Below are 25,231 nucleotides of genomic sequence, written 5' to 3'. Positions count from 1 at the left end.
ATCTCATTTGAAGTCATTTTGAGGGGTCTATATGATAGAAAATACCCAAGTGTGAGACCATTCTAAAAGCTGCACCCCTCAAGGTTCTGTAAACCACATTCAAGAAGTTTATTAACCCTTCAGGTGTTTCACAGGAATTTTTGGAATGTTTAAATAAAAATTAACATTTAACTTTTTTTCACAAAAAATTTACTTCAGCTCCAATTTGTTTTATTTTGCCAAGAGTTACAGGAGAAAATGGACCCCAAACCTTGTTGTACAATTTGTCCCGAGTACGCCGATACCCCATATGTGGAGGTAAACCACTGTTTGGGCGCATGACAGAGCTTGGAAGCGAAGGAGCGCCATTTGACTTTTTAATGCAAAATTGACTGGAATTGAGATGGGACGCCATGTTGCGTTTGGAGAGCCCCTGATGTGCCTAAACATTGAAACCCCACACAAGTGACACCATTTTGGAAAGTAGACCCCCTAAGGAACTTATTTAGATGTGTGGTGAGCACTTTGACCCACCAAGAGCTTCACAGAAGTTTATAATGCGAGCCGTAAAAATAAAACAAACATTTTTTCCCACAAATATTATTTTTTAGCCCCCAGTTTTGTATTTTCCCGAGGGTAACAGGAGAAATTGGACCCCAAAATTTGTTGTGCAATTTGTCCTGAGTGCGCTGATGCCCCATATGTGGGGGGGGGGAACCACCGTTTGGGCGCATGGGAGGGCTCGGAAGGGAAGGAGCGCCATTTGGAATGCAGACTTAGATGGAATGGTCTGCAGGCGTCACATTGCGTTTGCAGAGCCCCTAATGTACCTAAACAGTAGAAACCCCCCACAAGTGACCCCATATTGGAAACTAGACCCCCCCACGAACTTATCTAGATGTGTTGTGAGAACTTTGAGCCCCCAAGTGTTTCAGTACAGTTTATAACGCAGAGCCGTGAAAATTAAAAAATCCTTTTTTTTCCCACAAAAATTATTTTTTAGCCCCCAGTTTTGTATTTTCCCAAGGGTAACAGGAGAAATTGGACCCCAAAAGTTGTTGTCCAATTTGTCCTGAGTACGCTGATACCCCATATGTTGGGGTAAACTCCTGTTTGGGCACACGGGAGAGCTCGGAAGGGAAGGAGCACTGTTTTACTTTTTCAACGCAGAATTGGCTGGAATTGAGATCGGACGCCATGTCGCGTTTGGAGAGCCCCTGATGTGTCTAAACAGTGGAAACCCCCCAATTATAACTGAAACCCTAATCCAAACACACCCCTAACCCTAATTCCAACGGCAACCCTAACCACACCTCTAACCCTGACACACCAATAACCCTAATCCCAACCCTATTCCCAACCGCAAATGTAATCCAAACCCTAACCCTAACTTTAGCCCCAACCCTAACTGTAGCCTTAACCCTAACTGTAGCCTTTACCCTAACTGTAGCCTTTACCCTAACTGTAGCCTTAACCCTAGCCCTAACCCTAGCCCTAACCATAACCCTAACCCTAGCCCTAACCCTAGCCCTAACCCTAACCCTAGCCCTAGCCCTAACCCTAGCCCTAACCCTAGCCCTAACCCTTGCCCTAGTCCTAACCCTAGCCCTAACCCTAGCCCTAACCCTAATGGGAAAATGGAAATAAATACATTTTTTAAATTTTTTTTATTTTTCCCTAACTAAGGGGGTAATGAAGGGGGGTTTGATTTACTTTTATAGCGGGTTTTTTAGCGGATTTTTATGATTGGCAGCCGTCACTCACTGAAAGACGCTTTTTATTGCAAAAAATATTTTTTGCGTTACCACATTTTGAGAGCTATAATTTTTCCATATTTGAGTCCACAGAGTCATGTGAGGTCTTGTTTTTTGCGGGACGAGTTGACGTTTTTATTGGTAACACTTTCGGGCACGTGACATTTTTTGATCGCTTTTTATTCCGATTTTTGTGAGGCAGAATTAGCAAAAACCAGCTATTCATGAATTTCTTTTGGGGGAGGCGTTTATACCATTCCGCGTTTGGTAAAATTGATAAAGCAGTTTTATTCTTCGGGTCAGTACGATTACAGCGATACCTCATTTATATAATTTTTTTATGTTTTGGCGCTTTTATACGATAAAAACTATTTTATAGAAAAAATAATTATTTTTGCATCGCTTTATTCTGAGGACTATAACTTTTTTATTTTTTTGCTGATGTTGCTGTGTGGCGGCTCGTTTTTTGCGGGACAAGATGACGCTTTCAGCGGTACCATGGTTATTCATATCTATCTTTTTGATCGCGTGTTGTTCCACTTTTTGTTCGGCGGTATGATAATAAAGCGTTGTTTTTTGCCTCGTTTATTTTTTTTCTTACGGTGTTTACTGAAGGGGTTAACTAGTGGGCCAGTTTTATAGGTCGGGTTGTTGCGGACGCGGCGATACTAAATATGTGTACTTTTATTGTTTTGTTTTTTTTATTTAGATAAAGAAATGTATTTATGGGAATATTATTTTTTTTTCTCATTATTTAGGATTTTTTTTTTTTTTACACACTTGTAAAAAATTTTTTTTTACTTTTTTACTTTGTCCCAGGGGGGGGGGGACAATACAGATCGGTGATCTGCCAGTTTGCACAGCACTCTGACAGATCACCGATCTGTCAAACAGCGCTGCAGCGTTACCAAGTGCCTGCTCTGAGCAGGCACTTGGTAAGCCACCTCCCTCCCTGCAGGACCCGGATCCGCAGCCATCTTGGATCCGGGACTTGCTGCAGGAGGGAGGTACGGAGACCCCCGGAGCAACGCGATCACATCGCGTTGCTGCGGGGGTCTCAGGGAAGCCCGCAGGGAGCCCCCTTCCTGCGCGATGCTTTCCTGCACCGCCGGCACATCGCGATCATGTTTGATCGCGGTGTGCCGGGGGTTAATGTGCCGGGGGCGGTCCGTGACCGCTCCTGGCACATAGTGCCGGGTGTCAGCTGCGATAAGCAGCTGACACCCGGCCGCGATCGGCCGCGCTCCCCCCGTGAGCGCGGCCGATCGCCTATGACGTACTATTCCGTCCTTGGGAAGTAAAGCCCACCCCACATGGACAGAATAGTACGTCTGATGGCAGAAAGGGGTTAATCAAGGGCACCACATCCTAAAAAAAATCATAGTCGTAATGTGCAAAGAGATTACGGTACATAAATATGGAAACGCCCTTGAAAAACATTTTAAAAAATGGTTTGTTACATGCTAAATAGTAACAGACTAGTTAATGGGCGCAAAGTTCACTTTAATAAGTAGATCATGGAATAACAATAATTTCCACAATTGGATGTGTTAAATAAAATGTTCCTGTGCTGAGATAATCTTATAAATGTGCCCCTTGCAACATAAGCGCTGACTCTTTGCGAATCTCGCTCACTTTTGTCCATTCATGTTAGTGCGCAGCTGTGCATTCCCCATCGTCACAGCCGCACCGTACATGTCCGAGGAGCACATTGCGACGATGTAATCTGCTGTCCACTGCAGACAATAAATGGAAGAACACTGCAAGCGCGGCTGTGCTCCCTGGACATGCTCAGTGCACCTATGAAGCCAAGGGTTGTACTTCTAGCTTCACTGAGCACTGACTAGGGATGATCAGACCCGTGAATGCTCGGGTTCGACCAAACTTTATTCCAATGTTCGGTTTTAATACCAGAATGCTACCCGAACCCCATAAAAGTCAATGGGTATCCAAACTTTGGTGCTGTAAAATGGTCATAGTAAGGGCTGGGGGGCTGCCAAAGGAAGCAGAGTGCAACCACACAGAGTCAGACTCTCTCACACCAAACTGTAAAACAAACTTCCGGGAGAAGTCAGTGTTCGCAGTTCAGAATTAAAGGGAGCCTGTCAGCCCAAAACTCGAAGATGAGCTGCGGCCACCAGCATCAGGGGCTTATCTACAGCATTCTGGAATGCTGTAGATAAGCCCCCGATGTATCCTGAAAGATGAGAAAAAGAGGTTAGATTATACTCACCCAGGGGCGGTCCCGGTCCGATGGACGTCACGGTCTGGTCCAGCGCCTCCCATCTTCATACGATGACGTCCTCTTCTTGTCTTCACGCTGCGGCTCCGGCACAGGCGTACTGATTTGCCCTGTTGAGGGCAGAGCAAAGTTCTGCAGTGTGCAGGCGCCGGAAAGGTCAGAGAGGCCCGTTGCCTGCGCACTGCAGTACTTTGCTCTGCCCTAAACAGGGTAAATCAGTACATCTGCGCCGGAGCCGCAGCGTGAAGACAAGAAGAGGACGTCATCCTATGGAGATGGGAGGCCCTGGACTGCGACGCCCATCGGACCGGACCAGACTGGACCGGGACCACTCCTGGGTGAGTATAATCTAACACCTTTTTCTCATCTTTCAGGATGCTGTAGATAAGCCCCTGATGCCGGTGGCCGCAGCTCATCTTCGATTTTTGGGGTGACAGGTTCCCTTTAGGTTAACATGTCATTCTTACAATACAGTGAATGTCATTAAAAAAAACTGAAAAAAATGTCAATCTGCCCTTTTCTTCTATTTCAGCTCACTAGTTTTTTTTTTTTTTGCTTCTTGTTACGTTTTTCTCTATATACAAAGTGAAAAGAATAAAACTGATGTTGGGATAAAATTAACTAAACAGCCTCTTACTGATTGATCTGTAATGTTTGGCTCATTAGACCATGCATTTAGTTTAATATAGTCGGTATCTCCAGAGAAATAAAAGATCTGACAGCTTAAACGCTTACACGTCTGACCTTTCTTTCACGCGGATGGCAAACATCACAGAAATGTAGCGAGGCCAAACTGACATTAGATTGTCAGAGGATGCCAATAATACCCTGTGAATGTCTATACAGCTTTATGTCATATTCTTAGGATATTACATTTATGCATCTGTTGTGTTAATGAACATTACAGTTCTGTTGGCCACTGATGTTATTTTCACGGTGTAGTTCAGGTCACGTACTTACCACAAAGTTCATCTGACATCCTCCCATAATATAGTCAAGAAATGTGTATTCTACTGTGATCTAAAAAGAGACAAATCACAGGTAAGAAATGGAGAAATACACAATTGTGATCATTTTACCAAAGCTGCCGGTCTTATCTAAACACTGCCACACAAAAAAGTCCTTTAAACCAGCCATTTACCCCTTAAAAAGGGTATTTATACAGGAAAAGTAAGGCTGTTTTCGCACCAATGTTTTTAACATTCTGTTTTTTGGCTCGTCTGTTCCAATTTTAGAAACAAAATGAATTAAATTGATCTTCTGATATGTCCCTTGTAGATTCGCGGGCAGGGTCCTCTCTCCTCCTGTACCAGTTATGACTTGTATTGTTTAAGATTATTGTACTTGTTTTTATTATGTATACCTCTCCTCACATGTAAAGCGCCATGGAATAAATGGCGCTATAACAATAAATAATAACAATAAATAATAATAATAATAATAATAATGTTACAAAAGCTGGTTGCATGGGACACCATGGATAGGTTTAGAGCTTTCCCTGAACATATTCCCTCATGAAACCAGATACTTAAAACAGGAAATTGTAATCTCTTTGTAAATTTCAACCAAAAGGATAGCTCAACTCAAGCTCAACTATTTTTCTCTCCCACCATCTTTCCTGACCCATCCGTCTACACAGATCAATGAGGGACTAATTTTGTGGAAAGGGTCGTACTTTTGTAAGACACCAGTCATTTTATCACATCATATACTGAAACTATTTATTCCAGGTGGTGAGAAATGTTGATAAAAAAAAATGCAATTCTGTCATGTTGTTTTGGGGGGTTTACTTTCAGAGTTCATAGTGTGATAAAAAAAATGACCTAACAGCTTCACTCTTTAGGTCAGTATGATTACAGCATTCTAAAAACTTATGATCAAATTTTGCAAATTGTCTCTTCAGAAAGGAAGAGGACTAGAACTCTAGTGCCACCTATTGGAAGTAGCAATCCTGAAAGTCAATGTCGACCTTTTAACAAGCCTTGTCACCTGACTCAGAATAAAAGCCAAAACCAGAATCTCAGTTTGCAGACACTGCACTGATGTGGGGCAGTACCCCGAAACACAAAGTGTGAGATCTGGTTTGGCTTTGTGAGAGGCGGTTGACCGGGATCCAAGGGGCAACGTTTCTCCTTGCAGTGAGTGACATGTTAAGCATGCCGAGATGAATAGACTTAAAGCCACATTGCTCCTCTGGGAAATATTCAAATTGTCTCTTGAGAGATGAAGAGGACTAGAACTCTAGTGCCACCTATTGGAAGTAGCAATCCTAACCCAACAATGCAGACGAGCTGAAGGCTGCTATCAAAGCAACCTGGGCTTCCATAGCACCTCAGGAGTGCCACAGGCAGATCTCCTCCATGCCACGCCGCATTGATGCAGTAATTGATGCAAAAGGAGCCCCGATCAAGTATTGAGTGCATTTACGGAACATACATTTCAGTAGGCCAACATTTCGGATTTTAAAATCATTTTTCAAGCTGGTGTTATAAACTATTCTAATTTACTGAGATAATGACTTTTGTGTTTTCATTGGCTGTAAGCCATAATCATCAACATTAACAGAAATAAACACTTGAAATAAATCACTCTGTAATGACTCTATATAATATGAGTTTCACTTTTTGTATTGAAGAACTGAAATAAATTAACTTTTTGACATTCTAATTTTGTGAGAAGCACCTGTATGTCACCGACATCTATATATCTCTCTATTCTATGTGCATATAATCCATCTCTTCTATGCTGTCAGGTCTTATTGTGATTTTACTAGATGCAGCTGCTGAATTGCCGGCTTTTCATCTATCTTATTCATGTGTGTTTGAAGAATACAACTGTGTGTACAGGACATAGAAATTTTCTGTGTAAAAGCTCATGTTAAAATCGCGTTGCAATCAGATAGCAATCGTACTGCAGTTGGATGCTAATCGGATGCTAGGTGTTAAAAAAATAAAAAAAATAAAAAAATCGGATTGTACTCGAACGAAAAACGTATGACGCTTGCTTGACCCTCGTCCGACTTTGCAGGAACAAAATCAAACCAATTTTAAAATCACTAGTGTGTCTCCGGCCTTAGACTTAGAGCCAAATATTTTTATTTTAAGCATCTAATGTGCAAAATCATTGTGAAAGGAGAGGTAGCAGGGAAGCGATGACATTGCCTGTTGTAATTGGTGAATTCTGTGCTACCAGCTGTGTATAGAGGTGTTATATGTCATAGTTCCCCCCACCGTGGACAGAAAAATGCAAGACTTCTACTTTTGTTTTTTAATGCAAGTAGTGACACGAAAAAAATAAACACCCGGATTTAAACTGTAGGTACTTTTCTGCTGACGGATTCCCTTCTAGTAGGATGAGTTAATGGCATTTATCAACTAATTTATTCAAATAGAAAACTAAAAATCCACCTACTTGGCAAGTTTTCACACTGACCACCCCAGAATTTCTGTAGCTTTTCTTCTTCTGTTTCTTCTTTTCATTTATGCACTCATATTCCACCTACAGAGAAAGAAAAATCTTATTAAATGTGTATTGCACACAGATACCCTTTAGGTCAATGTATAAATTGTCCCTAGGTTTTTCCTTCCCAATCTGAAAGCAGTATAACATAGGGGCAGAGACGGCGTCGGCTCCAGGTTTTCGTGGGCTCCGGACGAAAGCGTCTCAGTGGGCACCTTTACCACATACCACAATTCATGATGCACAGATATGGAAGAGAAATATAGGTATAGTACAATGCCAAAGATTTCACTTATCACTCATATAATGTAAGCATCTATTGTGAATTCTACAATAGCTGAAAAACTGGCGAAGCCTCACAGCGCACAGTGCGTGCCCTGGAGGGGGGTTCAAAAGTTTTCATTTTAGACCAGACAGTATAGTCCTCCATACAGTATTACGGGCACCACATAGCCCTTCATACAGAATAATGGGCCCCATATAATGCTCCATACAGAATAATAGGCCCGATATAATGCTCCATACAGAATAATGTGCTCCATATAATGCTCCACACAGAATAGGCCCCATATAATGCTCCATATAGAATAAAGGGCCCCATATAATGCTCCATACAGAATAATGGGCCCAATAATGGGCCTCCCCTCTAACACTCTCTCACCCCTCCAATCTATTCTAAACTCTGCTGCCCAACTAATCCACCTGTCCCCCCGCTATTCTCCGGCCTCTCCCCTCTGTCAATCCCTTCACTGGCTCCCCATTGCCCAGAGACTCCAGTACAAAACCCTAACCATGACGTACAAAGCCATCCACAACCTGTCTCCTCCATACATCTGTAACCTCGTCTCCCGGTACTTTCCTGCACGCAACCTCCAATCCTCACAAGATCTCCTTCTCTACTCCCCTCTTATTTCCTCTTCCCACAATCGTGTACAAGATTTCTCTCGCGCATCACCCCTTCTCTGGAACCCTCTACCACAACACATCAGACTCTCGCCTACCATCGAAACCTTCAAAAAGAACCTGAAGACCCACCTCTTCCGACAAGCACACAACCTGCAGTAACCACCGATCGACCAAACCGCTGCACGACCAGCTCTACCCTCACCTACTGTATTCTCACCCATTCCTTGTAGATTGTGAGCCCTCGCGGGCAGGGTCCTCACTCCTCCTGTACCAGTTATGACTTGTATTAAGATTATTGTACTTGTTTTTATTATGTATACCCCTCCTCACATGTAAAGCGCCATGGAATAAATGGTGCTATAACAATAAATAATAATAATAAATAATAATAATAATAATATAATGCTCCATACAGAATAATGTGCTCAATATAATGCTCCACACAGAATAGGCCCTATATAGAATAATGAATCCCATATAATGCTCCATACAGAATAGGCCCCATATAATACTCCATACAGAATAATGAGCCTCATAATGCTCCATACAGAATAATGAGCCTCATAATGCTCCATACAGAATAATGGGCCCCATATAATGCTCCATACAGAATAATGAACCCCATATAATGCTCCATACAGAATAATGAACCCCATATAATGCTCCATACAGAATAGGCCCCATATAATATTCCATACAGAATAATGAGCCTCACATAATGCTCCATACAGAATAATGGGCCCAATATAATGCTCCATACAGAATAATGAACCCCATATGATGCCCCATACAGAATAATGAGCCCAATATAATGCTCCATACAGAATAATGGGCCCCATATAATGCTCCATACAGAATAATGAACCCCATATAATGCTCCATACAGAATAATGAGCCCCATATATTGCTCCATACAGAATAATGGGCCCCATATAATGCTCCATACAGAAAAGGCTCCATATAATGCTCCATACAGAATAATGAACCCCATATAATACTCCTTACAGAATAAGCCCCATATAATGCTCCATACATAAGAAAAAAAACCAAATACTCACCTCTCCTCGCTGGCCACAGGTCCAGACTCCTCAGCGTCGCTGTCTTCCGGGTCTCTGCACTGTGACTGCTCAGAGCAGAGGGCGCACAGTAGTGACATCATTGCGCCCTTTGCCCTGAGATGTCACAGAGTCAGAAACCGCAGAAGACACCGGAGCTGTGGAGGAACAGGGAGAGGTAAGTATTAAAAGTGTCAGGGCCCTGAGCAAGCGAGGAGGGCCCACTCGTGGGCGCTGCAGATTTGGGCTTACTTGACTCACGGGTTCCATAGTGTGCCAGTGTCCTCAATGCCGAGTGGGCCCCCCCATGTGCCTGGGTGGAGATATCGGCCCTGGGCCCTAATCCGCCACCAGCATGTGTTAGATAAGTCCTGGGGACAATTTGTAGTGATTGTAGGAATTCTGGAACGGAGAAACATTGAGCTACAACAATGGCTGTTACTTTACAACCTTTACACTCAATAAAGAGGGATGACAAGTGTATTCATGAGCAGGTGACCACTTACTGGCATTGAGCGACTTGCTTCCTTTAGTTTGGACATAGTGGCCTGAAATATTCCAATCAAGTCATGAGAGCCATCATTGTCATGGTCGTAACACTCCACCTGCAATACAGGAAACAGGGATTAAAGAACAAGGGAAACTTCTTACTCTACTTACGAAACAAAACTAATGCAAGCTATAAAGGATTATTTACAAAAATGGTCAAATAAACCTTATGGGGGGAGTAGGATACAGCGAGGTATTATAACCCCCAATTGCCTAGGGGATGAGTAAGGCCGGAGACACACTGGCGATTTTAAAATCTCTCTGATTTTGTTCCTGAAAAGTTGGATGAGTGTCATGCGAGTACAATTCACATGCTGCGAGGGACTCTGCCTCAGAGCATGGGTGCTGTGGGGTCTCAGGTTTGCCCACCTACTGGTGCACTGTCGCTGTGACGGTGGGTTGTGTACGACTCTGCACCTTTCAGGGTAGGAACCCACTAAGGTCTCTTTCACACATCAGTTTTTTAGAATCAGTCACATCAGTTTTTTAGAATCAGTCACATCAGTTTTTTAGAATCAGTCACATCAGTTTTTTAGAATCAGTCACAATCCGTCAAAGTGTTGAAAAGACGGATCCTGTGCAGATAAAAACTGATGCACTGGATCCGTTTTTTTGACGGATCCATCGAAGCAGCTGCCGCCGGAATTTAAATGAACAAAATTCTGGGGGAAGAGAGAGGGAGAAATTCCCAGAATGGAAAAATGGGTTAAATTAAAGGAACAGAAATTCTTCCAGGCATGCTCAGTTTCAAAAAACAGAATCCGTTGCTGGATTCCGTCTTTTGACGGACAGCAACAGATCCTGTGCCCATAGGCTAGATGGGTAGCTGGCCGACTTTTCGATGCAGACAAAAAAAGTTTCTTTGTATGTCTTCTCCAGACGACGGATAAAAAAATTCTGACGGATCCAGCGCACGACGGATGACACATGAGGCCATCTGACGTAATCCGTCACTAATACAAGTCTATTAGAAAAAGACGAATCCAGAGGGCAAATTCGCTGGGTCTGTTTTTTTTTTTTTTTTTCATAAAATGACGGATTTTGACGGAAACAAAAAGACTGAAGTGTGAAAGAGGCCTAAGAGGTTTGCCATGACGTGGCAGTGGGCTTCATACAGTCTGATCAGAATGTTAATCTAAGAGCCTCATGTTCAGTTTGTAAATTTTTGCCTGGCTGCATTAGATCAAAGTATAAACATTGGGATGTGCGGGCCATGTCTTTTTCTACATTTATCACATCCAATTGTGGAACTTATTATTCAAAAGATCTATTTATTAAAATTAACCTTGCTTGAGGGAAAACCTCTTTAACAAGGTCCCACATTTTGTTTTACCATAATATTGGGCCTCCCACTGCTTACTTCTCTGATGAGCCCTGTATCTCTGATGAAATGGGTGGGATCAGAGGTGTGGGTATTTTTTCAGGGTGGATTACACTTGGTAGTGATAGGAATTAAGTAACTTCCCTCATATCCGCCAGGTGATGGCCTGCTTCTATTGCACTCTGCTCAGTTAGGTTTGGGACAGATGTCTCCTTTTTTCTCCTATTGGGCACGATTTATTTTTTATCACAGATTATTTTCCTATTGGTGGATTTTCTCTGTACATCCCGAGTACCATACCATGGCATATATGGTGCTGGTGCCACTAATCTCATCCTGTGTCTTACCGCCATATTTGTACCCCATCTCAGGTTTTTTAGTGCCATCATCACCAGATATGTCTCGGGGGTTCCTTGCACTGTGCTCCATTTACATAATCTAGTGCTTGGAGACCAATAACTGCGTTACTGCCTCTATTGGCATCCATGTACTATTGTATTTTAATATATTTATTAAAGGTTAAGTTTTATCATGACTTCTCCTGTATCAGGCCTGCTCCTCTTCTGCAGTCATCCTATACTGAGAGTTCTCATATAACCATCCCGTGACTAGGGTTATTAGTTTTGCCATCCTCCACCAAATTTCACAGTGTGTGCAAGACACTGTGGTTTGTACGCCTCTCCAGGTCTCCGTCTAACCATTAGATGACCAGGTGTTGATCTGGGGATGCTTCAGCAAAGCTGGAATTGGGCAGGTTGTTCTTTGCGAAGGACGTATAAATTAAGCCGCATACAAGGTTATCCGGGAAAAACAGTGGATTCCTTCTGCTCAGGCAATGTTCCCCAACTCTGAGGACTGGTTTTCCAGCAGGACAATGTGCCATGTCACACACCTAGGTCAATCAATGTGTGAATGAATGACCACCACATCAAATCCCTGTCATGGGCAGCCCAATCTCCAGACCTGAACCCCATTGAAAACTTCTGGAATGTAATCAAGAGGATGATGGATAGTCACAAGCCATCAAGCAAAGAAGAACTGATTACATTTTTGCACCAGGAGCAGCGTGAAAGACTGGTGGAAAGAATGCCAAGACGAATGAAAGCTGTGATTAAAAATCATGGTTATTCCACAAAATATTGATTTCTGAACTCTTCCTGAGTTAAAACATTAGTATTGTTGTTTCTAAATAATTATGAACTTGTTTTTTTTGCATTATTTGACGTCTGCAAGCAATGCATTTTTTGCTATTTTGACCATTTCTCATTTTCAGAAAATAAATTCAAAATTTATTGCTTGGAACTTCTAAGACATGTTGGCAGTAGTTTATAAAATCAAAGAGCAATTTACATTTTACTCTAAAATATATCTATAAAGAGAGAAATGTTTGTCTGAACGTGTGTGTGTGTGTGTGTGTGTGTGTGTGTGTGTGTGTGTGTGTGTGTGTGTGTGTGTGTGTGTGTGTGTGTGTATATATATATATATATATATATATATATATATATATATATACACGAAGAAGCGAAACGTGCGTTGGGGCGGCAGGGACGCCACATACACAGACAGATCTCATGTAAGTGCTGCTCGTTATTGCTTTTGTTTCACTGCCATCATTAATTCCTTAGGGCGTTTTTCTTTGCCCCTACACTGAGTAGTTGATGTGCATTGTGTTCACTAGTTTCCTTTGTCAAATACTTATGCAGGCACTCTGTCAGATCTTTATTCATGTATATACTTATAGTGGATGTCCCTGCTTCTTAGCAGTTACCTTGGATTTCTGTTATTTTATCTTTATTAATTATTTAATAAAAGTTTATTGACACTGGCACTTTATACTGGTTCTTCTCTGAGTTGTGTATATATATATATATATATATATATATATATATATATATATATATATATATATATATATATATATATATATATATATATATATATATACAGTGGGGCAAAAAAGTATTTAGTCAGTCAGCAATAGTGCAAATTCCACCACTTAAAAAGATGAGAGGCGTCTGTAATTTACATCATAAGTAGACCTCAACTATGGGAGACAAACTGAGAAAAAAAATTCCAGAAAATCACATTGTCTGTTTTTTTAATCATTTTTTTTGCATATTATGGTGGAAAATAAGTATTTGGTCAGAAACAAACAATCAAGATTTCTGGCTCTCACAGACCTGTAACTTCTTCTTTAAGAGTCTCCTCTTTCCTCCACTCATTACCTGTAGTAATGGCACCTGTTTAAACTTGTTATCAGTATAAAAAGACACCTGTGCACACCCTCAAACAGTCTGACTCCAAACTCCACTATGGTGAAGACCAAAGAGCTGTCATAGGACATCAGAAACAAAATTGTAGCCCTGCACCAGGCTGGGAAGACTGAATCTGCAATAGCCAACCAGCTTGGAGTGAAGAAATCAACAGTGGGAGCAATAATTAGAAAATGGAAGACATACAAGACCACTGATAATCTCCCTCGATCTGGGGCTCCACGCAAAATCCCACTCCGTGGGGTCAGAATGATCACAAGAACGGTGAGCAAAAATCCCAGAACCACGCGGGGGGACCTAGTGAATGAACTGCAGAGAGCTGGGACCAATGTAACAAGGCCTACCATAAGTAACACACTACACCACCATGGACTCAGATCCTGCAGTGCCAGACGTGTCCCACTGCTTAAGCCAGTACATGTCCGAGCCCGTCTGAAGTTTGCTAGAGAGCATTTGGATGATCCAGAGGAGTTTTGGGAGAATGTCCTATGGTCTGATGAAACCAAACTGGAACTGTTTGGTAGAAACACAACTTGTCATCTTTGGAGGAAAAAGAATACCGAGTTGCATCCATCAAACACCATACCTACTGTAAAGCATGGTGGTGGAAACATCATGCTTTGGGGCTGTTTCTCTGCAAAGGGGCCAGGACGACTGATCCGGGTACATGAAAGAATGAATGGGGCCATGTATCGTGAGATTTTGAGTGCAAACCTCCTTCCATCAGCAAGGGCATTGAAGATGAAACGTGGCTGGGTCTTTCAACATGACAATGATCCAAAGCACACCGCCAGGGCAACGAAGGAGTGGCTTCGTAAGAAGCATTTCAAGGTCCTGGAGTGGCCTAGCCAGTCTCCAGATCTCAACCCTATAGAAAACCTTTGGAGGGAGTTGAAAGTCCATGTTGCCAAGCGAAAAGCCAAAAACATCACTGCTCTAGAGGAGATCTGCATGGAGGAATGGGCCAACATACCAACAACAGTGTGTGGCAACCTTGTGAAGACTTACAGAAAACGTTTGACCTCTGTCATTGCCAACAAAGGATATATTACAAAGTATTGAGATGAAATTTTGTTTCTGACCAAATACTTATTTTCCACCATAATATGCAAATAAAATGTTAAAAAAACAGACAATGTGATTTTCTGGATTTTTTTTTCTCAGTTTGTCTCCCATAGTTGAGGTCTACCTATGATGTAAATTACAGACGCCTCTCATCTTTTTAAGTGGTGGAACTTGCACTATTGCTGACTGACTAAATACTTTTTTGCCCCACTGTATATATATATATATATATATATATATATATATATATATATATATATATATATATATATAAAACAAAAAGGTATCTGTGGCAAAGGTTCTGTTGTCATTACAAATGGTGCACAATTTACTCAATTTTGGCTGTAACCTTGGCATAGGTCTACAGTAATAACATTTACTTAATTTTGCTTTTCCACTTGTTGACAGATTGACAAATCAAGCCCCCTTAAAAGACGAGATTATAATCTATTGCCGTATTCGTCAGCCTATAAAAAGGCACCACAAAATCCAACCCAAAACAGAAGAAATCAGAAACAGATTCTAACAGAAGGTGACGCCATGTACGCTAAGTATGTGCCCAATACTCTACCCATCAAAACAAAATGTCGCACCCGGATAGGTTTGTCCATGTCTCCATTGCACAGAGCCTGTAGTGGTATCTTGAAGGGTCTCCACACAGGATTCAGATTGTTTTTAATGACCTACAGAAGGTACAGACATGATATTTACACATCATATGGCACAGTACATGATATATATGGCTAGGGCTACATGGTGACAGCAAGTTACATGACGAAAATCTTTCTTTGGGTAGTCTACAGCTTGGTGATGCATGACTCTTAGCATTTCAATCTGGCTGTAAGGAAACGATCAAACCACAGAAAGTTGCATTTGAGCCGCAAGCAGCAAATCATGCAGCCGCAGAGACTCGAACATAATATACGAGCACGCCCAGATGCTCGGATAACACCCGAGCATACTCTGATAAGACGTTATCCCAGGACGTTCACTCATCACTAGTCACAACACAACCTCATTGAAAATCTGATGTAATGTCTGCAGTTCTACAGAAGTAATCAGATGCCGTTTATTTCTCTTTTTCTATGATTTCTATACTTTTTTTTTAAAAACGATTTTCTTCCAATTACAAGAAGTTTCCATAGACATGATACGACTGGAAACTACATTAATTTATGGAGCCTTGGAAGGTTGGAAAGAAGCAAAATTAAAATGCCCCAATTATTGAAATTCACATGTAACAAAATGGATTCAGCGTAAGGGCTTGTTCGGACGAGCAAATTATACAGATGTGTGCTGCACACTGACCTTTGTGATTCAATAGGGCGGTCTCGACTGCCAGCGTTTTCACACAAGTGTATGTATAAAAAATAAATGAAAGTTTCAGGATGCATTATTCTCTCCTGTATTTTGGATGAGACTCGCTTAAAGCTTATGGGTGCGTGAAATTAAAAAAAAAAAAAAAAAATATCGGATCCCACATGAACCATCTGTATAGAATCTGATTTTTATGGATAAACTGTACATGGGAAACCACTCGTGATCATGTACATTTTATACTGGGGATGTATAAATACAGATGGCACACGGACATAAAATATGGCACACGGGTAACAATACAGATGAAAATTGTCTACATTTTCTGGATGCAAGTTGGATGATTTTCAAAACGCTCATCTGACCCCGGCCTAAAAGCAAATAGTAGGAAGGAGGTACTGATCCTTACCTCTGTTCTGTGGACCATCTGCCATCTCCCATCATCAGTTTGCCTGTAAAATTCCAAATAAGGGTCTGATTTTCCAAATAAATCCTGCAAAAAAAAAAAAAAAAGGATAAAAATGTATGTGTGGCAACATTACGGGGTCCTGCACTTCTAGCAAACAAAGCAACCTGTGGTCACTTGGGTCTGCACAGTACAAACCTGCGTGGAAATTATAGGTAATGTAACGTAAAGTATTTTTTTATTAGATCAACTGAAAACAGAAAAAAAAAATAACAGTTAACCCCTTAAGGATGTGAAAAATAGCAAATTAAAATATATTCTGCCATTGATTTTTTGTTGTTGTTCTCCAAAGTGCCATTTGCGGGGGGTTTTTTTTTAAGTTCCTTTTCTTTGTTTTGTCTTGTATTATTTGAGGATTCTTGTGTAAAATTCTTGAAAACGAAGCACGTGGTTCAAGAATTGCTCTCTATATATATTCTACAATATTCTATTATTTCTGTCTTCAACCTAATTTTGCGACTTTCTAGCACAAAAAGTCACATGTTCTGTTAGGCTAGGTTCACATTGCGTTAGTGGGTGTCCGCTAACAGACTCCGTTACATGGCGCAATTGTCGCATTTAACGCTATGTAACGGATCCGTTAGCGCACCCATTGACTGCAATGTGCTAACGGATCCCTAACGCATCGCAAACGTATGCCATTTTTGGCATGCGTCTGCGATGTGCCGTTCGTTTCGGACGGACCTCAAACGCTGCTTGCATCGTTCAGGGTCCGTTCCTCGCTAGCGCAGATCGGGCATCTGCGCTAGCGGGATTGCCGAACGCAATCCCTTTTTGGACATTGCGTTAGCACAATCCGTTAGCGTATCCGCTAAACGGATTGCACTAACGCAATATGAACCTAGCCTTAAAATATCGCAACATTTGTGCAAAAATTCCAGGCGTACATGATGTCTCTCCAGGGGGAAACTAAAGTACATTTGTGGCAAAAATGTGTGATTTTTTTAAAAAGTTACAATTGATATATCAGCAAAAACATCTGGAAATCCCAAACTAACAGCGACAAACTTAAAAAAACAAACAAAACACAAGTATAAAAGAAACTTTAAAAAAGGGTCCAAATTTAATGGAGAATTAGGCGCAAATGAAAACCAGGCAAAAAACAACAAAAACTTGATGAAAAGGTTAATATGCAAAGATGAATTGGGCCCTAAATTGATATTTCTTTCTACAGGTTGTATCAGTTGTCATCAGTGGGATTGCTAATAAAAATTATATATATATATGTTATATAAAATATAAATAAAAATTGTTGTAATGTAATATACATATATAATATTACATTTCAACAATTTTCATTTATATACTTTTTTTCCACAGGGGACATTTACATTTAATCTTTATTTTTTACAACGCTTGGAATGTCCATGTTATGCAATGCATGGCAGACTGAAAATGGTCAGCCGGTGAGGCCAGGATCATAGATTTTCCCAATAATCGGCCTAGATGGTAGTTTTTGCCCATTTCAGCCTTTGTTGTGCCTGTCAATCACAACAGCTGTCACCACGTCTTCAAGGAAAGGGGTTATTAACTACACGTGGCAGCTGTGTGGAGCGATTACATGTGCCACCCACCTCTATGCAACCATCTGGAAATCAAGAGAAAGGGGAAGGAACTTAAAAAACCTGTAATTAGTGAGTGCCATTACTATGGAAATCAGTAATATGTAGACAGTATATACAGCTGTCAGTGCGATTTCCCATCTCCGCGCGCATTGTGATCATCACTTGATCCAATACCTTTTTGTCCAGTTTTCTTGCTTCCACTTCAAACTGCGCCACTCTGTTATCTTTAATTTCTTCTGCAAATACCTAGAAAGTGACACACACATAAGTAATGCTGCGTTAGATGGACGAGTGCAATATATACGGCAATGGGACGTCTTCTTTTTGCAGTTTCTAGAGGTAACAGAAGGCAGAAGGAGAGCTTGTATCTACGGCAAATCTGTAGGCCATTGTCTTGTCAGTGATTCTGGTGTAATGCTACAGGGTGAATTTGTCCTTTCCAGTTGCTTTTTATTATTCTCACAGCTGTAAACTAGGAATAATTTATGTTTATTTGCTAACATTTACCTGAATTTGTTAACAACTAAAATTAATTGGGACAATTGCCTCCAGTGGTATGTGACTTTTGCACATTTGGTCCATTTACATTTTTCTACTCTGAATTATTATTTTTTTTGTTTACCAGATAAGTGGGTAAGCCAATGCTTTACCGAATTTAACAGATATAAATTTGGGCAAGTAGTTACAGATCCACTGAAAATGATTCATTCCCTTCTTGCTAATTAGGTTTATTAGCAAAATGTTCGACGTTGCTGCCGTTTTCAATAAGTCAAGTAAATAATGTAATTAGCTCACCACAACTAATAGGACAAGTGGTTTCTCCAAATTCAGCATAAAATGTCACTTTAACCGATTACTGCACTCACAGAATCATTCACCCCTTCATGGCCAGAGACTTTAGTACTTTGTAGAGCACCTACGGCTGGAATGACCTTCTGCAAACATGAGACATAGCCCAGCACCGGCTTCGGCTTCTGGCAGCCATGCTGAGGAATCTTACCCTACTTCCACACATCAGGATTTAGCCATCAAGCACAATCCGGCGAGTTTTGAAAAAACGGCTGTTTTTTTTCTTCCCGCCGGATCAGTTTTTTTCTCATAGAGTTGTATTAGCGGCGGATTGCGCCTGATGGCCACACGTTTCATCCGTTTTTGCCGGATCCGTCAAAAATTTATTTTCCGGTGGACGGAGAAAATGTCCATATGAACGTTTTTTCTGTCCGGCAAAAAAACGCCCAGCAACGGTTCCAGCGATAAACGGATGAAACGTGTGGTGTATTGACTGGATCCGGCTACCAAATCAGCTTTTTTGCACTGAGCATGCCGCGTTCCTGCAACTTCCATTCTGGAGTCTCTCTCTCTCCATCTCTCTCTCTCTCCATCTCTCTCTCTCCATCTCTCAATCTCGCTCTCTCAATCTCAATCTCGCTCTCGATCTTTCGATCTCGCTCTCTCGATCTCACTCTCTCGATCTCAATCTCTCTCGATCTCGTTCTCTCGATCTCACGCTCTCGATCTCGCTCTCGCTCTCTCGATCTCACTCTCTCGATCTCACTCTCTCGATCTCACTCTCTCGATCTCACTCTCTCGATCTCTCTCAATCTCGCTCTCTCGCTCTCAATCTCTCTCGATCTCGCTCTCGCTCTCGATCTCGATCTCTCGCTCTCAATCTCTCTCGATCTCGCTCTCGATCTCGCTCTCGATCTCGCTCTCGATCTCGCTCTCTCGATCTCATTCTCTCTTGATCGCTCTCTCGATCTCGCTCTCTCGATCTCACTCTCTCGATCTCACTCTCTCGATCTCACTCTCTCGATCTCACTCTCTCGATCTCACTCTCTCGATCTCACTCTCTCGATCTCACTCTCTCGATCTCACTCTCTCGATCTCACTCTCTTCCACCCAAAAAAAAAAAAAAAAAACGGATCCGGCGCATCAGTTTTTCACAATTTGCACCAGATCCGTTTTTTTCAAAAATAGACGGATTATGCCTGAAGGCAAAAAAACTGATGTGTGAAAGTAGCCTTAGCCTCCAGGACATTAATATTATTGGGCTGTCACAGCCCTTTTCCAATCCCACCAAAGATTTTTTTTATAAGATTCAAGGTGATTATGACGACACTCCAGATTCTCTCAGGGTTTCTGAAACCAAGACTTCATGGACTTTGAGATCACTGTCCTATTGTAAGGTCAAATGACATTTAAAGGGAACCTGTCACCTGAATTTGGCGGGACCAGTTTTGGGTCATATGGGCGGAGTATTCAGGTGTTTGATTCACCCTTTCCTTACCCACTGGCTGCATGCTGGCCGCAATATTGGATTGAAGTTCATTCTCTGTCCTCCGTAGTACATGCCTGCGAAAGGTAATCTTGCATTGCGCAGGCGTGTACTACGGAGGACAGAGAATGAACTTCAATCAAATATTTCGGCCAGCATGCAGCCAGCAGGTAAGGAAAGGGTGAATCAAACACCTGAAAACTCCGCCCATATGACCCAAAACTGGTCCCACCAAATTCAGGTGACAGGTTCCCTTTAAGCTTCAGCTTCCACACTGAAGATATGAGGTTTCTTCCAAGGATTTCTTGATACTTGATTGAATCCATCTTGCCCTCCACGTGCTGCAGGTTTCCAGTGAAAGAAGAAGAAAAGCATCCCCAGGACATCACCGAGCTCTGCCATGCTTCACTATGGGCAACACAGAGCTACCACCATAGTTCACTCTAAGCATCACCAAGCCACTGAAATGCTTCAATGTAGACATCACCGAGCTACTGCCATGTGTCCCTAAAGGCATCACCGAGCCACAGCCATGCTTCACTGTAGGCATCACCGAGCCAACACTTTATTTCACTGTAGGCAAGGTGTTCTTCCCAGCATATGCTTTATTCCTCCTCCTCTTGTAGACATACCTCTGGATCCATAGGCTTGAAAAGCTGTAGTTCGATTTTTCACTCTACAGAACAGAATCCCAAAAGGTCTCAGGCTTGTTTATATGGTTTTGCGTATATTGGAGTAGACTTCTCTTGTTCTTCGATGTACATCTTGAAGGTTGGCCATGGAGCCCTTTAGCTGGTCAATGTAGCCAGTGTTCCTTTAACTCTGAACTTAAGAACTTTGCTTCCAAGTGTATCTCTGGGAGCATTCAATGTCTTTGCTAGCTTTTTGTACCTTTTTCCTTGTTTGTTCAATCAATGATCTCTTCTATTAACTTTCTAAACTCTTGATAACCCAAAATTAGTGAACTGGAGGCCTTTGGTCATCTCTTCTGTGAGAACTATAGCTTGGCATTTCAATATTCCAAAAAGACAATGATCTCAAGCATACCTCAAAGTCCACAGAGGCTTGGTTTCAGAAGTCCTTGATGATTCTGGAGTGACAGTTACCCGATTTAAATCCTACAGAAAATCTTTTGTGATATTTGAATAAAGAAGTTGCAGCACACAAACCCCAGAACATTAGAGAACTGGAAGCCACTGCCCATGAGAAACAGGACAAGATTCATCAGGAACACTGCCAGAAGCAGGAGTCTGACTATGCATCATTTTGGCAGCAGGTCATAAATAACCAAAGGGGCTCTAATAAATACCAATGATACTTTTCATGAAGGGGCGCATTGATTCTGAGGTTGCAGTAGTCAGCAAAAGTGGCATTTTATGCTGAATTTTAAGAAAGCACTTTGTTTAATATCCTGTTTACACAGGAATACCATCACAATGTGCACCGAATGATCTGCAGTAGATTGTTCTTGGCAGTGCAGGTCCTGTTTACATTTTGTGTAGTCCAAAAGATCATTTCACCAAAGGAATGAGAGTTTTGCTTATTCATTGAGTGATCGGCAGCCTGTTTACATCGAGTAAAAGCATCCATAGAAACACTCGATCTTGCAGTATAAATGAACTTTTCATTGTGTTGAGCCATTTAAACTGTTCTGGTTTGGTTTATTGCAAACAGCAGAGAGATTATACATTTCGCTTATAAACCTAATTTATAAGGTTTAATATAAACAGATAAGTACATTTCTGTTGGTCTTGCACAATTATACCTTACTAGATGGTGGCACGATTCTAACAAATCGGGTATTCTAGAATGCACAGCCACGTAGTATATAACAGCCCACGTAGTATATAGCAGCCACATAGTATATTGCACAGCCCACGCAGTATATAACACAGCCCACGCAGTATATAACACAGCCCACGCAGTATATAACACAGCCCACGCAGTATATAACACAGCCCATGCAGTATATAACACAGCCCACGCAGTATATAACACAGCCCACGCAGTATATAACACAGCCCACGCAGTATATAACACAGCCCACGCAGTATATAACACAGCCCACGCAGTATATAACACAGCCCACGCAGTATATAACACAGCCCACGCAGTATATAACACAGCCCACGCAGTATATAACACAGCCCACTAAGTATATAACACAGCCCACGCAGTATATAACACAGCCCACGCAGTATATAACACATCCCACGCAGTATATAGCACAGCCCACGCAGTATATAACTCAGCCAATGCAGTATATAACACAGCCACGTAGTATATAGCACAGCCACGTAGTATATAACACAGCCCACGTAGTATATAGCACAGCCCACGCAGTATATAACACAGCCACGTACTATATTGCACAGGCACGTAGTATATAGAATAGCCCACATAGTAGATTGCACAGGCCGCGTAGTATATAGCACAGCCACGTAGTATATAGCACAGCCACGTAGTATATAGCACAGCCACGTAGTATATAACACAGCCCATGTAGCACAGCCCACGTAGCATATAACACAGCCACGTACTATATTGCACAGGCACGTAGTTCATAACACAGCCCACATAGTATATAGCAGTGTGGGCACCATATCCCTGTTAAAAAAACAATTAAAATAAAAAATAGTTATATACTCACCTCCCGCTGGCCCCCGGATCGAGCCGAGGCCTTTACAGATTCTCCTCGCGACGCTCCGTTCCCAGTGATGCCTTTCGGCAATAACCCGTGATGATGTAGCGGTTTTGCTAGACCGCTATGTCATCATCTCGCGAGACCGCTACGTGATCTCGAGTCATTGCCGCAATGCATTCTTGGGACCGGAGCGCGAGGAGCGGGAAAGGCTACGGCGGACTTCGGAAGGTGAGAATATAATGTTTTTGGGGTTTTTTTTTTTTATTATTTTTAACATTCTATGTTTTTACTATTGATGCTGCATAGGCAGCATCAATAGTAAAAAGTGAAGCGGTGTTTAACTCCCGCCCCAATCTCGCTGATTAGCCGGCCGCGACCAATCAGCGACCCAGGATTTCCGTTACGGAAGTTAAAGACAGACAGACGGAAGTACTCCTTAGGCAAATATATATATAGATATCACAAAAAAATTTGAATATAAAAGTATACATACCGTAATTGTTCCTTTTCCGGCTGGCCTCCCATTTTTTAATACAAGAGGTTTGGTCAATTTCTTACTGGAGACAATCTTTACAAAAAAACAAACAAACATGTAATTGTTAGTAGTTATTGGTTATAAAAAAAAATAAAAACAATTATATATATATATATATATATATATATATATATATATATATATATATATATATATATATATATATATATATATATATATATATATATATATATATAATTTTACACATACACACACAATTATATTAACAGGAACCAGCCAAATGATCCAGGCTGTCTGAAAAACAAGCTACCTAACTGCAGATATCTTTTACTCTGAAACGAGGGCCCCAGTGACTGGTTGTCACAGTCTCCACATTGTCAGCTACTTTTTGAACTTTCTCTGAATTACGGTAGCGTAAAACAAAGAGGTTTGTAATTAGCCTCAGATTCATTCTGTCTTATCTGAAAGGTTCATTTAAGAATTAAAGGGGTTATCTAGAGCTTTGGTTACCTTTCGCTATGAGGCTTAAGGTACCGTCACATTAAGCGACGCTGCAGCGATATAGACAACGCTGCAGCGTCGCTGTTTCGTCGTTGTGTGGTCGCTGGAGAGCTGTCACACAGACAGCTCTCCAGCGACCAACGATGCCGAAGTCCCCTGGTAACCAGGGTAAACATCGGGTTACTAAGCGCAGGGCCGCGCGTAGTAACCCGATGTTTACCATGGTTACCATTGTAAATGTAAAAAAAAAAAAAAACACTACATACTTACATTCCGGTGTCTGTCGCGTCCCCCGCCTTCAGCTTCCCTGCACTGTGTAAGCGCAAGCCGTAAAGCAGAGCGGTGACGTCACCGCTGTGCTCTGCTTTACGGCTGGCCGGCGCTGACAAAGTGCAGGGAAGCTGACGCCGGGGGACGCGACAGACACCGGAATGTAAGTATGTAGTGTTTTTTTTTTTTTTACATTTACAATGGTAACCAGGGTAAACATTGGGTTACCAAGCGCGGCCCTGCGCTTAGTAACCCGATGTTTACCCTGGTTACAAGTGAAGACATCGCTGAATCGGCGTCACACACGCCGATTCAGCGATGTCAGTGGGTGATCAGCGACGAAATAAATTTCTGGCCTTCTAGCTCCGACCAGCGATGTCACAGCAGGATCCTGATCGCTGCTGCGTGTCAAACACAACGATATCGCTATCCAGGACGCTGCAACCTCACGGATCGCTAGCGATATCGTTCTAAAGTCGCTCAGTGTGAAGGTACCTTAAGAATTTACAGGCAGGTAGTTGCTTAATTGTCTGCTCTACCTGACAACAATCTCTGCCGGCTAAAAGTAGTCACAGACCGCTCCTGCCAGCAATTCTCCTTATTACATGGACGTCACATCACCTGAGGAGCTTCTTCTCTTTTCCGTTCTGCTGACAAGGGCGTCTCTGCCAATGTCATGCTGATTTCAATAGGTTAGAAGGGGTTTGTGGATAGTCTCCAGTATCATTTAAGGATTGTTATTGTTTTATTCATGCCTTTTTTCCCAAAGGAAAAAAAAAAAACCACACACCCAACACCAACAGCACATTATATTAGAAAAGACAATTCCCATAGTGCCCAAAATGACATTTGATGGATGAAATGTTTCTCACCTGTCCCAAAGTACACTCAAACTCTCCCAAAAAATCATCGTCGGCCAGATCATATGTTTTATTGTCAATGTCATAAATCGCAAACTTCAGCTTCTGGACTATCTCAAAGTAGTAGTCAACCAAAAACCTCTTGCCGAATTTGGGGTTCAGACAATTCTTCACTCTTTCCGTGCGATCAACCTGTCAGAAAGAAGATAAAATACACTCCTGTAAAAAATGTAC

At 41.8% G+C, this 25,231-nt stretch overlaps 1 protein-coding gene across 2 annotated transcripts in view; it reads right to left on the bottom strand.

Moving 5' to 3' along the window:
• CPNE3 (copine 3) overlaps positions 1 to 25,231 on the bottom strand; it is a 105,375-nt gene that overhangs the window by 26,719 nt on the left and 53,425 nt on the right. For both annotated transcript variants that reach the window (XM_069731574.1, XM_069731575.1), the window contains exons 3-10: positions 25,010 to 25,189; positions 23,364 to 23,438; positions 18,126 to 18,197; positions 16,330 to 16,413; positions 15,197 to 15,286; positions 9,902 to 10,000; positions 7,387 to 7,473; positions 4,936 to 4,995 (exon numbers count right to left, since the gene is read on the bottom strand). In XM_069731574.1, the coding sequence (XP_069587675.1) occupies positions 4,936 to 4,995; positions 7,387 to 7,473; positions 9,902 to 10,000; positions 15,197 to 15,286; positions 16,330 to 16,413; positions 18,126 to 18,197; positions 23,364 to 23,438; positions 25,010 to 25,189 (747 nt within the window). The remainder of the gene's footprint in view (positions 1 to 4,935; positions 4,996 to 7,386; positions 7,474 to 9,901; positions 10,001 to 15,196; positions 15,287 to 16,329; positions 16,414 to 18,125; positions 18,198 to 23,363; positions 23,439 to 25,009; positions 25,190 to 25,231) is intronic.

Source organism: Ranitomeya imitator, chromosome 6 (assembly GCF_032444005.1).
Source record: "Ranitomeya imitator isolate aRanImi1 chromosome 6, aRanImi1.pri, whole genome shotgun sequence".
NCBI classification, from domain to species: domain Eukaryota; kingdom Metazoa; phylum Chordata; class Amphibia; order Anura; family Dendrobatidae; genus Ranitomeya; species Ranitomeya imitator.
Note: the sequence above shows the minus strand (reverse complement) of the source record. Positions and strands in the feature narration are given on the sequence as shown.